Source organism: Notothenia coriiceps, unplaced genomic scaffold (genome assembly GCF_000735185.1).
Source record: "Notothenia coriiceps isolate Sejong01 unplaced genomic scaffold, NC01 NC01_scaffold00014640, whole genome shotgun sequence".
Taxonomy (NCBI): Eukaryota; Metazoa; Chordata; class Actinopteri; order Perciformes; family Nototheniidae; genus Notothenia; species Notothenia coriiceps.
This window is the reverse complement of record NW_011347341.1, coordinates 53,447-67,158: the sequence shown is the minus strand read 5'-3', so window position 1 is coordinate 67,158 and position 13,712 is coordinate 53,447. Positions and strand designations below refer to the sequence as shown.

Genomic DNA, 13,712 nt, shown 5'->3' with positions numbered 1-13,712 from the left:
TCAATAAAAACACAGAGCGGAGGGCGTGTTTGTCGATAGCTGTCTTTTGTGAAATTACACTTTATTCAGCTTCATTGTTCACGATGATGTTTGCATCCTTTTTCCATTACGGAAAACAAGACAGCAGGGACAGTGCGCCGTTAGTCAGCAGTGTAATAACAACTCAGAGCCTTTATGACAGTCATTTTTATTACATACCCAGTCATTTTTATTGGTCTGCGATAAATGAAATGGAGCCTTCTGTCATACCACAGTCTAAACCGTTTTGTTTCAGAATGTTTCCCGCAGTAATTGTTTTTGCCATGGCTTTATCAATTACTTAATATTTAAAGGTAGTTACGTTTCTGCACCACTGAACAAATGATTGAAGTTGTGACCTTTGCTCCATTTTAGAATGAATATAATAAATACAAATGAAAATAAAAGTAAGAATTTACAATAAAAAGATAGAATTAAATAATGATATATAATCAAACATGGACGTTAAAGTAAAATGTCCAATTAATGATGAAATAAAATGAAGCGTAAAAATCATTTTGATAAATATAAGAAGTTAAAGTAAAAACGGGCACAAGACTTTAGTCACTCTGATGTAATGATACATGAGACGGTGTCCTGATACCTTTGGACTAGATACTGTAATATTAACCTTTTAAGGGAAATGTGAAAGACATTCTAACTAATGTTTCTCGGGGAGTATTTAAGACGTAGTGTTTTATTTAACACTTCTGAATTTGAGAATCCAGAAACCCCCCTTTAACCTCATCACTCTCCTCTCCTGTGTTTGCTTTGCAGGAGTACAAGAGGAAGCAGATCGAGGAGCAGCGTCAGGCGGAGCGCCTGCAGAGGCAGCTGCAGCAGGAGCGAGCGTACCTGGTGTCTCTGCAGCAGCAGCAGGAACCCCCCCGGCCCCCCCAGGACAAGAAGCAGCTATACCACTACAAAGACCAGGCCCCCGGCACCAACGACAAGCCGGCCTGGGCTTCCGAGGTAAAATGCATGGCCCACACTCTGCAGTTATTTTACACTCTGGAAGCTTTACAGTCCTGTAAACGAGAAGTTCTGGAATAAGGAGTCATCTTTCTTGATCCCCATGTAATCAGAATCAGTTTTACACATCCATCAATTTACTATATAGAGTTTTAAGGATATTGTGTAAATTCTAATCTGAATATACAAGGAAATATTCAATCTTAAACATTTTTTGATGTCCACCATGTTCTTTAAACATGTAATAAAAATACTTACTAAATACTAAATATCAAATTTTATTAGAAGAATCCCAAATGAGCAGTCAATATTGTAAGCAATATTCTTTTTGTTCAAAGAGTGAGACTGCAAAGAGTGAGACTACATGTTGACAAATGTATAAAATAACTTTTTCATCTCTTGAAGGCTGACATCTAAATGTGTGTGCAGAGACACTCAGGTGAACCTTTTTCAAACATAAGACAGTTTGCGTGTAGGAACAAATGCACCCATTACACAACAGTTAAAAATACACTTAAGTGCAAACAGCTCAGCCCCAATGACAAAGTCTGTAGTAAAACGTTCATTAACACTATACACACCATGATGATTGCTGGAGGCCTGCGGAGCTCCCTGCAGGTTAACACTGTTGGTTGATGTCTACTTGTTTGAGTTTTATTTCCTCAAGGTTTCATTCCTGCAGAGGATCTCTTCTGTGGCGATCCTTGAAATGAACTCTTTCTGACTTGAATGTTTTAGGTGCAACAATGGGACAATCATTTCTGTGCTGTGCTGCTTTTCCCGCTGTTTTTGTGATGTGAATGCAGAGTCTCATTCCCAAAACAATGTTCATTATTAAAAAGTGAGGCTGCAGGCCTTTGACCATCAATAGCTATATTTCTGTGAATGGCATCATCCTCACATAAAGCGCAGAAAATATAAAAGTAGCATTTTATGGGTCTTGAGACTTGACGAAGAATTTTGGAATGAAGCTCTCATTTGTTACTCAGTGTTGCATATATACAAATCCTCTTGCAGCTACTTTCTAATTGGCTACTTTATACAAAACATTTCTTATTTGGCTGTAAATTCGTTTTGACTTTCAAGCCATCTAGATGGTTATGTTCCACTAAGAGAAAAATGCTGCTGTATGTTTTTATACAGTAGCAATATATATATTTCAAGTTGCAATCTTTATTGAGCCATAAATTAAAGACACTTCTTGGGAAATGTACTTCCACTGTGCAATGGAAGCAATATATTTTCCACATAAAAGTCAAAACAATCTCTAACAATTTTAAAGATGACGTTCAAAATGTACTACATCTGTTAAAACACTGGCCAGGTTTTTAACATTTAACTTTAGTTTTAATTTCAAAGATGTAATTATATTTGTCACCTGATCTTTATTAAATTAATTAAAGTGTAATAATGATGTGCAGGTTTTAAATTAAGACATGCTGTCATCTGATATGAACCTCCAGTATGGCTGCCAGAGGGCGTGATGCACACCTGAGTCCACGCTGTGTTTCATTTGTCCTTTGCACCCACCTTGCCCTCCAGGTGATGCGCCGAGCTCAGAGCAACTCCCCTCGCATCCCCCCCAAGAAGTACCACTCCTTCAGGGAGAAGCGGAACGTCGACATGAACGACCTCCTCCGCCTCCCCGGTTTCAAACCCCGCCGCCGCAGACCCCCCTCCTACCCCGCTCACAACAGTCCTTCTAGGGGCAACATGCACATGCCTCAGATCCGAGTCACCTGCATCCCAGAGCCGGGGGCCCGCTGGCAGAGCCCCCGCGGCAGCCCCGACCGTGGCCCAGAGTCCAGGGGCCGCAGCCCCGGGCGCAGGGTCAGTGGGAGGAAGAGCATACTTTATCTTCTCCTCTTTAATCCTGCACACTCTCCAGGCTGACTCACTAATCTAACCCCCGCCCCCCGCTGCTGGAATAATTTCCTCTTTAATCACATTTTCATTTCTCTTACCAGGTGGACTCACATGTATTAACTCTGGGCTGGCTGCAGAAGCTATAACGAGGACTTTTTTAATTTCACACCCCTTCCTCTCACTGTTTCTCACAGGGATCTTGTGATTCATTTCCTCTTTGGCTGGTGCTTCTTAAATTATAACTCACACCTCTTGCATAATAGTACTGAATCATATTAAACTTTTTGAAAGTTGTATAAGAATCTAGACACAACTTTATTTGAACCACTTTAAAATGTGTTTACACCCAGGAATCCATAAACTAATTTGCTGACACTTGCTTTACTTCTTCTCTTTTAATCAAGTGTCATGTTGCCTCCTTCACACTGTAACGTTTAATCTACTTTCTAAAAACTCACTCTACATTTTACAGGTAACTGACACCCTAACCCTGTACCGTTGGATGTTTTCTAACTTTTATTAATCGAATGTTTTAAGGTTGATGGCTGCTGTTTTGTTGCATGTTCTGGTGTGATCGGATAATATATTGAAATACAAAAGCTCAAACTAACAGCTTAATCTAAATGTTTTTGTCATTTTCTGACCCTGATTCTCTTCAATTCAATGTTTTAGGAGTCTTTTGCATGTTTTATAAATCCAATGTTCAGATTTCTGGTCCGGAAATGATTGCAATGAAGCACATATTTAATTAAAAAAAATATAATCTTTAAAATAATTATAAAAATAGTCCATAATAAGATGATCCATAAGAAAAAAAAGACCAAACTTGTTTCTGCGTGAAAGTGGCTTGTAACCTCTTGGTTTGATGAAAGTATCCCTATTACATGAGGAAATGAAATGTTGAATAATGGCCGTTCAGGGCTTCCTTAGATCTATTCTGGCTTTTATATCCCTATGAATCAAAGTCCCCTCCCCGGAGTATGCACACACATTTAGGCCTGCCCTCTAGTTAACTGATGTAGGGCAGCTAAATCAGTCTTTCTCCCTCAGGACACACACACACACACACACACACACACACACACACACACACACACACACACACACACACACACACACACACACACCAGGATTTCCCTCTAAGGTCCAGACACAATTTTCCCCTCTAAAAACAGATGACCAGCATTCATAAAAAATCTTAGGAAAACTAAATGTTATTTTGTTTATTGAGTTATAAAGCCTGCTTGTAATACATGGAGTTGAACCATGTACACACACCTCACTGCATGCTGTGAGTGACTGTGGCGTGTGTGTTTGTGTGTTAGGTGGAGGAGCATTATAAGATGAACAGACAGACTTCTCCTGCGTTGCAGCATAAGGTCGCTAACCGGATCTCGGACCCATCGCTGCCCCCCCGCTCCGAGTCCTTCAGCAGTGGAGGCATCCAGCAGGCCCGCACCCCCCCAATGCACCGCTCCGTGGAACCACAGGTGTGTGTGCATCTACACCTTTAGATGAGTGTGTGTGCATGTGACACTAACCTACATCCCTCAGGGTGCCATCACTCTTAGAGTCAGGAGTGTGAGTTTTTAGATTGTGACCATAAAACGTATTGATTGCTTCCGGTTAGGTGTGAGTTACACTCTAATGCAAACACGTTCTTGGATTGTTGTGATGAGGACCTGATTCTACAATATTTTTTTAGTAGTCATCACTGCCTGATAAGAAATACTTTTCTGGTGATTTTCTTCACAGTTGAGTAGCATTAAAGCTAAAGGCAGCTTTTTTCTAACTCCAGAAGTAATCCAGACACATACATATGTTGGACCTAAACTATTACTTCTAGTGGCATCTAGATGTTTTTTTCTCCAGCTGGAGGTCAGAAGCTTGCGTTTTAAAGAGTTGTTGTTGTGTAAACCTGGCTGTTGTGAACGCACCCTGAGGCTTGTGTTTCTCACCTTCCTCTCCTTCTTTCTCACCTTTCTCTCCTCCTGCTGCATCTCGATCACATTGATCCTGCTCAAACCCTGCCTGGTTCCTGTGTGTGTGTGTGTGTGTGTGCGCGCACGTGTTTGTGCGTGCAGATGGCCCATTTGGTGCAGGTGAAGAGCCACGGTCTGTCCGGGTCCCAGTCCCTGTACGACCCCCACGGCGTGTCCTCCTCCTCGGCGTCGCCCTCCCCCTCCCGACCTCCCATGCCCCGGCAGAACTCCGACCCCACCTCTGACACCCCTACCCCCCTGCCCCTTTCCCGCCTGGCACCCCCCCTCGACAAGCTGGACCGCAGTTCATGGCTGCGGCAGGACGACGACGTGCCCCCCAAGGTCTCTGCATGCCCCAGCCAAGTGTTGTCTGAGTGTGTGTGTGTGTGTTTACTTTAGCTTTGTCTTAATTTTCTCTTCTTTTCTTCCTTTTTCCTAAGTTTCTGTTGGGAGTCTCTCCTGATATTTGTATGTTTGTTATAACATATAAAACATGATCTTATGGTATTAACATCAAAGGCCACAATGAATAATCCATTCTTTTGAGCAGTACATCGTTTACAATACACATTTAACACAGACGTAGAAAGTCCAGGGCCCCCTAAAGAGGCATTTTTACTTTGATTTAAATCCTTTAAAATGAGCAGGACAATGATGTATGTGTTTGCTTTCAGTCTTGTTCTAAATCAAACCCAACAGCACAGATGTTGTAATAAAAATAGATACAAATCTGTGTTTTAGATGTGTAATGGAAACAGGTGGAGGTTCTTAAGGTGTGTTGTGTATTCAGGTTCCTCAGAGGACGACCTCCATCTCTCCTGCTTTAGTCAGAAAACACTCTCCTGGAAACGGACCAGGCCTCGGCCCCCGGGCTGGAGCCCACCTTATACGGGCCAGGTACGTGCACACACACACACACACACACACACACACACACACACACACACACACACACACACACACACCATGTATACATCACTTCAGGGGACATTACATTGACTTACATGCATTTCCTGGAGACTTATCCTAACCATAACCAACACATGCCTAACCCTTACCCTTAACCTAACCAAGTCTTCACCCTAAAATAATTGATTCCCCTCATGGGGACCTCCATTTTGTCCCTATAAGGGAGGCGAGTCCCCACACATGACTGTGTAAACAGATGTAGGTCCCAACAAGTATAGTAATGCTAGTCCCCCCATTCACACACACACCAAAATACACAACAAATATTTTACTTAGTTTATCTCCCACAATGACATGCATTTGAAGCTTGTTTCATCATGCTATACACGAAACATAAATAAACAGTTTAACAAATCTTTAAGGCATGTTTTGAACTTGTATCAGGGACACGCACACAAACTCACACACATGATGATGTCGGAATTTTTTCTGTATGAATGAGACGGCACTGTGTTTGTGTTGCCTTAGCAACCCCGACCTGCGGAGGACGGACATTTCCCTGGATACGCCGCTGAAGAAGACAAGCAGCGGCAGCTCCTCCAGCTCCAGCACCCCGAGCTCCCACGGGGGGTCCAACGAGAGAGGTGCACACAAACACACACACACATGCTTCTATACTCCCTACTTCTTTGACGACATTCATTGAATGAATACAAAATTGTTTGATTGTCTTCTCCTTCCTCAACTTACAAAAATATATTTTCATTTTTTGTAAGGTTTCCACTTCCACTCAAAAATCCTCAGTTTCCCAAAAAGTCTTCACTCATCGATAAATATCCTCAAATTTCTCCAACATTTCCCTACATTTAAAAATGTTTTCTCACTTTCTAAAATTGCATTAATAATTGCTTTATTAAACAAATGAACACTAAGTCTTCACCTTCCTCAAAAACAAATTTATTTCCAAAATGTCCACACTCCAGAAAACAAGTTTTGGTTTCTAAAATGTACTACATTTTTTATAAATATTTTTTTGTTCAGGTAACCAAGCAGTTAATATTGAGGGCTCAAGTCTTTCTTCTTCCCATGAGAACAAAGAGGACGGCAGAGAGACACGACCCAGCCGGCCTGCAGTGAGTACACACACACTCAAACACACTCCAAACACACTCAAACACACACACTCTGAACTAACCACGTTGCTGTCCATTTTCACTCTCTTCCTCTCATTCTTTCCTTCCTCGCTCCTCAGAGCTATAAGAGAGCTGTAGACGAGGTTAGTGACATTTCTCCTCCTTCACCCTTTCTCTGCCTCACCCCTCCTTCCACACCTCTCAGTGAAATCTATCTCTCCTCCCCTTGCACTCACCTGTCCCTTCTTTGGACTCTTGCACAGCTCTGCAATCCTACAGAAGTTTTATTTTATGGCTCTCACATCTTGTTTTTCCATCCCGTTACAAAGCATAAAAGAAAACATCAGTCGCTGTTGCCTAGGGCTGTTTTCAGATGGACTGCATTGCATGAAAGAATAGCAGCTCATATATACATTTTACTCAGACAACTATATCTAAAATACCACAATATCGTTCAACAAAAGAATAACCTCAAATCAATGAATATTTTTAAAGCCACTCTTGTTTATATATATGCAAGTCGCGTACACAGACAGATGTGTTAATCACACAATATGGCATGTTGAATATGACACCTATCAGTGTGAAAGCGTAAACAACTATGTTTCTCTCTCTGATTAAATGATTCGCTTTGTGTTTTCCTCTTGTATCAGAAATGAAGATGTCATTGATGATTTCCTGTAGGAGTCATGTCTGCATCTCACCCCTTCCTGTTCACACATATCTGCTCTCATATTTCATTTCCAGTCACACTTTTTCTCTTTCTCTTTCTCCCATTCTCTCTTTCATCAGGAGGAGTTGGTAAGATAAACCCCCTCTCCATTCCTACACCACACTTCCTGCCACTTTACAACTTTTTTGTTTGCTGCTGAGGCTGAATTAAAAAGCCTTGAACTTTGACATCTAAACCTAAGCTTTTTAGCGCTATCCTTCTGCTCGCTGCCCATCCCACTATAACCTCTCACACTCATGTGGCTAAAATGTAAAATAATCTCACTAACAGCTTGTGCCACAAATAGTAAAACTCCCGTTCACTTTTTTCTCACCTGCTTGTTTCTTCCAAGCTGCCTCATTCTGAGATGTTAGTAGTACTCCGACTACTTCAACAAATATACTTTTCATTTCTTCTGCTAGTCTATCAAAATTGGAGTAGAAATACAATTAGCTTGAAGTTGCATTTAGCTTAATACAAATGGAAACCTTGTGAGCTGTTTTAACATTTCAAATAGATTTTTTTGTTTCATGTTCTTTTATTTTAATGTTTTAGAGGCAGCTTATTACTTCACTGTATTCTATAAGATCATGTTTATTCATTTTATTTTATTCGGTTAATCTTTCGAATTTAGCTTTTAGTAGTCATAACATGTATTGATATATATATTATAGATATTGCCATGTCGTATAATGAATTAAGCATATTAATCCAAGGCCTTGAAAAAGTGTTTCTAGGTCGACATTCAGTTTTTTTTTTAAACACAGCTAGATTCTTTCAAGTATTCTTTTTTCTTCTTTTTTCTTTTTTGCACATTTAAAGTTTCTGATATTTTTTGAACTACTTATTTTACATTCAGCAATAAAGCTGCGACCATGACAACTGTCAATCATTTTTGGGTAGATGCATAAGTTGTCTAAGCTAAGAAAATGTTAAAAACGCATCGTTACAAGAAGTATTAATATATTTGTTTAAATAAAATATCTTAATACTTCTACTACCATTTCTGCAGTCAGGAGAAATACATCTGGGATATATATATTTTTTTTCACATTTTGTGTTTTTCCTGCAGGACCTGACGGCTCTGGCCAAAGAGTTGCGGGAGCTCCGTCAGGGCGAGGAGACGAGCCGCCCCCCAGTCAAAGTGACCGACTACTCCTCCTCCAGCGAAGACTCCCACAGCAGCGAGGATGAGGAGGGGGAGGGGGGGGCGAATGATGGGACCGTGGCCGTCAGCGACATACCGCGGATCATGTGAGTGATCCTGTTAAATATCCTACAGGAAATGATCCCTCACTGGCCTTGCACACACTAAGATGTAGTGTCCACTTCATATGGTACATCTGTATAATGGAGTCCTATCATAGATCGTTAAAAAGCCCTATAGCACAAGACTAGTTTTACCTGGGGATCTGTAGTCATTTTATAATAATGACTAGGAGTTTCCTTTCCCGGTCGAGAATTATGGAAGTTTTCAGCTCTTTGTTTTGGTTTAATAACCCGGAACCTTTTTGAATTTTATGGTTCACCATCACTGCTCTGGTTGGTCGCATTTTGTAAAAATAATTCATACCGTCCTACTTAACATGTCTTAGCACATTTTAAATCGTTTGAAACTAATACGAATTTTAACAATCACGGTCTTATTTTGTAGATCAATACATTTCCTGCCTTTCAAGACTTTTTAAGAACTTGTTGGAACACTGATAAAAAAAATCTATTTATGTTTGACTTGTGTCTTTCAGGCCAAATGCGGGTCAAGCTATGAACGAGGCCTTCAGCATGTTGGGAGGTCACAATGATGACTCGTATGGAAACAGCTCACAGGACGGCACCCTGATGATGAGAGAGGTGAGACCACCTTTGACCTCTCTGACTTCACAATAATAATAACTGGACCTACCCTTTATCCTCTTGGGCTCTGTGTACACATTGTGTCTTCTTCTGGCAGAGGCACTGGCTTCACAGCGTTTTGATTTAGATGTTCTATTTGTGCTCCTATCTATTTGTTTGACACTCAGTGTCCTCCCAGCTAATCTGCTCAGAGAAATTCGCTTTTACTTCTTTGTTATGGTGCCAGCGCTTTCTGACCTGTGCAGGACTCTGGTTTCTGTTTGTTAAATATACAAAGGGGCTCTTTCTTCTGGATTCAGTGCCCACCCGCCCCCTTCTCTAAAACCAAACACAGCCGCACACAGCAGGTTTCCCCCCATCCTTCACCTGAGCTGTCAATCAAAGCCTGGCTGCAACCATCTCTCTCTGCAGAAACACGGCAGACGGAGGCGGAGCTCCGCCGCCAGCAATGGTTTCTCCGGCAACGCCAATCTTCCCGATTTGGTGCAGCAAAGCCACTCTCCCCTTGTCTCCCCTGGCGACGCACCCGGGGCCCAAGTAGGTGTAGCTGCACCCCACTTTCGGCCCAGATAACCCCAACCCCCCCACCTGACCCCCACCCACACCTGAGACCAGCACCCTCCACCTGCTCCTTATCAGGGGGAAATTAGCCGTAGCCACCAATCAAACGTCAAGAAACATAACGCTTGATTTTTGGCTTTTTAATGCACATGCCATACATCTTTGCAAAATAGATTTTTTTAAGTATGATCTTTTTGGTATGTAATGTTTTTGGTTTATATGTTTGCACCAATCTGGCTAACATTTTCAACACATAATACCTTCAAATTATTGCTAATGTTTGATCAAAACCCGAATCAATTCATAAAATCAATTTTAAATGATATCTTTCAATTAAAAAGCATAACCCAAAATATGTGCAGTTTTACTACTAAAACAATGAATAATGTATACATGTCAATTTCATCAATCAATATATTTCACCACAGTAATATTGCAGCTTCTTTTTGTATCTTAGAGCAACAAGACTTTTCGGAACCGAGGCTCTTTGCATGATGATTAAAAATGATGTGGCACCTTTAATTTCCTGCCCTGCTCTATTTCAATCGCTGGCTCCAGTGATTGGGAAGAAAATGATTTATTTCCTCCCCTGCTCGTGTTTGCTCTGCTAGTTTTTATCCCACTTTCTTCCTCCCTCTCTCAGTTTTCCAGATTCAGAAAACGTCCTCCACCCTGAGTACATGATGCATGTATCTTACACTAAAACTTGAATAAAGTGGTGCAGGAATGTGGTATTTCTGCATGCAAACGCTGAAGTAACAATAAGCTCCGTGGCAGAGAAACGTTTATGTTATTACACGTTTTGTTCAGCAGGATAATCTCCACATAACACCTTACCATTTTTTAAGTTAATAGTTAACGTTATGCTATAAATGAACTACAGCATGGTCTCATGACTTCCCGTCACCACCGCTAAGCTAAAGGCGGCTAATGTTCGGCGTGATGACGTTTAGTCGTCACATTTAGATACTTGTTAGCAACCGCTCTTTTTATAATTCCCCAGTGGGGTATTTACTGATGTATTTTACGTCGTAGAACAAACAGTTCAAATCTCTTTAGCTTGTATTAATCACAACCTTTTACCAGGAACATAAAATGCTAAGTCACTTTCAGGTTTAGGACTCATTCCTGCACCACTCTATTACGAAGGATGAGGCCAAAAAGGGTTTTCATTATCGTGACAAATGAGAGAAAGAAAAGAGAAAGTGAAATATTTTGCTGAACAAACTCTTTCATTTCAACAGCTACCTGCTTCATTAGCTTTCCCCAAAACCAACAAACCATCTGACAAACATGTCATTTACTTGATTCTTTATTTGTGTAATGTGCAGTACGGGATGGGGAGCAGCGGAGGATCCAAGTCTTCCTTCACTCCGTTCGTAGATCCGAGGGTTTACGGGACCTCACCGACTGACGACGACGATGATAACACTTCTGCCTCATGTATGTATTAATCACAGTGGTAGTTGGTGAAAATCAAGATAATATAACAGGTCTTTTACCGGGATATTTACCAGAAGAAAACCTACAGTCTGCTTCACAGAAATGATATTTATTGCTTTAATCTCTCAAAATGATAATGTGCTGTGTTGTTGTGTTGCAGCGCTTTTTTCTGACGAGCTTATGAAGCAGGAGCAGGAGCAGGCGCGGCTCAACGAGGCCCGAAAGATCTCCGTAGTCAATGTTAACCCGACCAACATCCGGCCGCACAGCGACACGCCCGAGATCCGCAAATACAAGAAACGCTTCAACTCTGAGATCCTCTGTGCAGCTCTTTGGGGTGAGACGGAGGAATCCTATTTATTTATGTATTCATTTGTATGTTTGTTTGTACATTCAATGCATTTAATACAGACGTAAAAAATGAGACTTTTTCTGTGCAGGAGTGAATCTGCTGGTGGGGACGGAGAATGGCCTGATGTTGCTGGATCGAAGCGGTCAAGGGAAAGTTTATAATCTGATTAATCGACGGCGCTTTCAACAGATGGACGTCCTGGAGGGACTCAACGTCCTTGTCACCATCTCAGGTGGGAAATTAATATCATATATGATGCTTCTGGGTTATTATTATTATTATTATTATTATTATCACAAACATTGAATTTCATCTATAGATTCATGGGGAGTAAAAACCTTGAATCGAGAAATTATCCAAAGCTGCATTCGTAGTGAAGTAGAAAGTACGATATCAACCTGTGACATGTAGAGTAGAAATACTGAAGTGCAGTACTTTTAACTGAAATGTACAAACCTGAATATTAATTATCTGAACTGATTACCTTTCCATACCAGGGAAGAAGAACAAGCTGCGAGTTTACTACCTGTCCTGGCTAAGGAACAGGATATTACACAATGACCCTGAAGTGGAAAAGAAACAAGGCTGGATCACTGTCGGGGAGCTGGAGGGCTGCGTGCACTACAAAGTTGGTAAGAAAACACACCTTTAGGTGTATTGTGAGGCCAGTTGTGTATGGATGGGATAATTGCAACTCAAGCATATTTTTTTTATTGTTTATATATATATGATTCTGCATATCTGACTGTTTTAATGCTTTCTTTCTGCAGTGAAATATGAGAGGATTAAGTTTTTGGTGATTGCTCTGAAGAACGCAGTGGAGATCTACGCCTGGGCGCCTAAACCTTACCACAAGTTTATGGCCTTCAAGGTTAGATGTGTTAAACAGTTGGATAAAAGTGGTAAAATACCTCTAACAAGACTAAAGTTGACCCTGTATGTTTGAATACAATGTCAATGTTGGGCAGCTGGTGGTTTACTTTTTAAACCTCTTCAAATGAACTTATATTTGTTTTCCCTATGTTTATTGTGTTTAATAAATGTTTTCCTCTGCAGTCGTTCACTGAGCTTCAGCACCGCCCTCAGCTGGTGGACCTGACGGTGGAGGAGGGTCAGAGGTTAAAGGTCATCTATGGCTCCAGTGTCGGCTTCCACGTCATCGATGTGGACTCTGGAAGCCCCTACGACATCTACATCCCCTCACATGTTAGTGTCTGTGTGTGTTTGTGTATCTACATATCTAGACATTAATTGCATTTGATTGAATGTTTAAATGAGTGGTTCCTTTCAGGTGAAGTGAACGGATAAAAGAGTGAATGAAAGGATGGCTGCCTTCATGATTGAATGAATGAGTCAATAGATGAATTAATGGATAGAACAAGGATTGATTGGATACAGGGATTGCTGCCATAATGAGTGAATGAATGAATTAGTGGGTGAATAAATAATTAGTGATGATGGATAAAAGAGTGAATGGACAACTTACTAAATGAGTAAGTGAATTAATCAATAAGTGAATAAACAACATTATAATGGTCAGGAGAGAGATTGAATGAATGGACAGCTGACTTGGTGAGTGAGTGAATAAATAAAGTAGTGAATGGATAAAAGAGGGATTGAATGAATGTATACCTGCTTTAATGACTCAATGAATGAGTGATGTTGTGGGATAGTTGGTGTCCTCCTCTAACCTCGGTCTGGTTGCAGTAAGATACGGATGGGGGGAGGGGGGGTAAGGGAGAAGTAGACGGTAACCACGGTGACCGCCTTACATGAATCACGCTCATGTCTGTTTCCATGGCGATTGCGTGGCTGCATATGGAGCGGGAGCCTATATTGTTGCAGCAGTTTCTCCTCACTCAGGGAGGGGACAGTGGGGGGGTTAGTGACCACAGCGGATCCTAATCCCC

The 13,712-nt window shown here is 41.2% G+C and overlaps 1 protein-coding gene across 1 annotated transcript in view; it reads left to right on the top strand.

Annotated features, from left to right (window-relative positions):
• Positions 1-795: 795 nt before the first annotated feature.
• tnikb (TRAF2 and NCK interacting kinase b) overlaps positions 796-13,712 on the top strand; it is a gene marked incomplete at its 5' end in the record, with an annotated part of 18,668 nt that continues 5,751 nt past the window's right edge. Inside the window, 17 exons of the mRNA XM_010774798.1 lie at positions 796-990; positions 2,533-2,820; positions 4,182-4,346; positions 4,941-5,180; positions 5,629-5,735; positions 6,276-6,391; positions 6,789-6,880; positions 7,000-7,023; positions 7,673-7,681; positions 8,665-8,846; positions 9,338-9,443; positions 11,339-11,450; positions 11,611-11,787; positions 11,891-12,034; positions 12,300-12,434; positions 12,573-12,673; positions 12,859-13,011. Of these exons, the coding sequence (XP_010773100.1) occupies positions 796-990; positions 2,533-2,820; positions 4,182-4,346; positions 4,941-5,180; positions 5,629-5,735; positions 6,276-6,391; positions 6,789-6,880; positions 7,000-7,023; positions 7,673-7,681; positions 8,665-8,846; positions 9,338-9,443; positions 11,339-11,450; positions 11,611-11,787; positions 11,891-12,034; positions 12,300-12,434; positions 12,573-12,673; positions 12,859-13,011 (2,346 nt within the window). The remainder of the gene's footprint in view (positions 991-2,532; positions 2,821-4,181; positions 4,347-4,940; positions 5,181-5,628; positions 5,736-6,275; positions 6,392-6,788; positions 6,881-6,999; positions 7,024-7,672; positions 7,682-8,664; positions 8,847-9,337; positions 9,444-11,338; positions 11,451-11,610; positions 11,788-11,890; positions 12,035-12,299; positions 12,435-12,572; positions 12,674-12,858; positions 13,012-13,712) is intronic.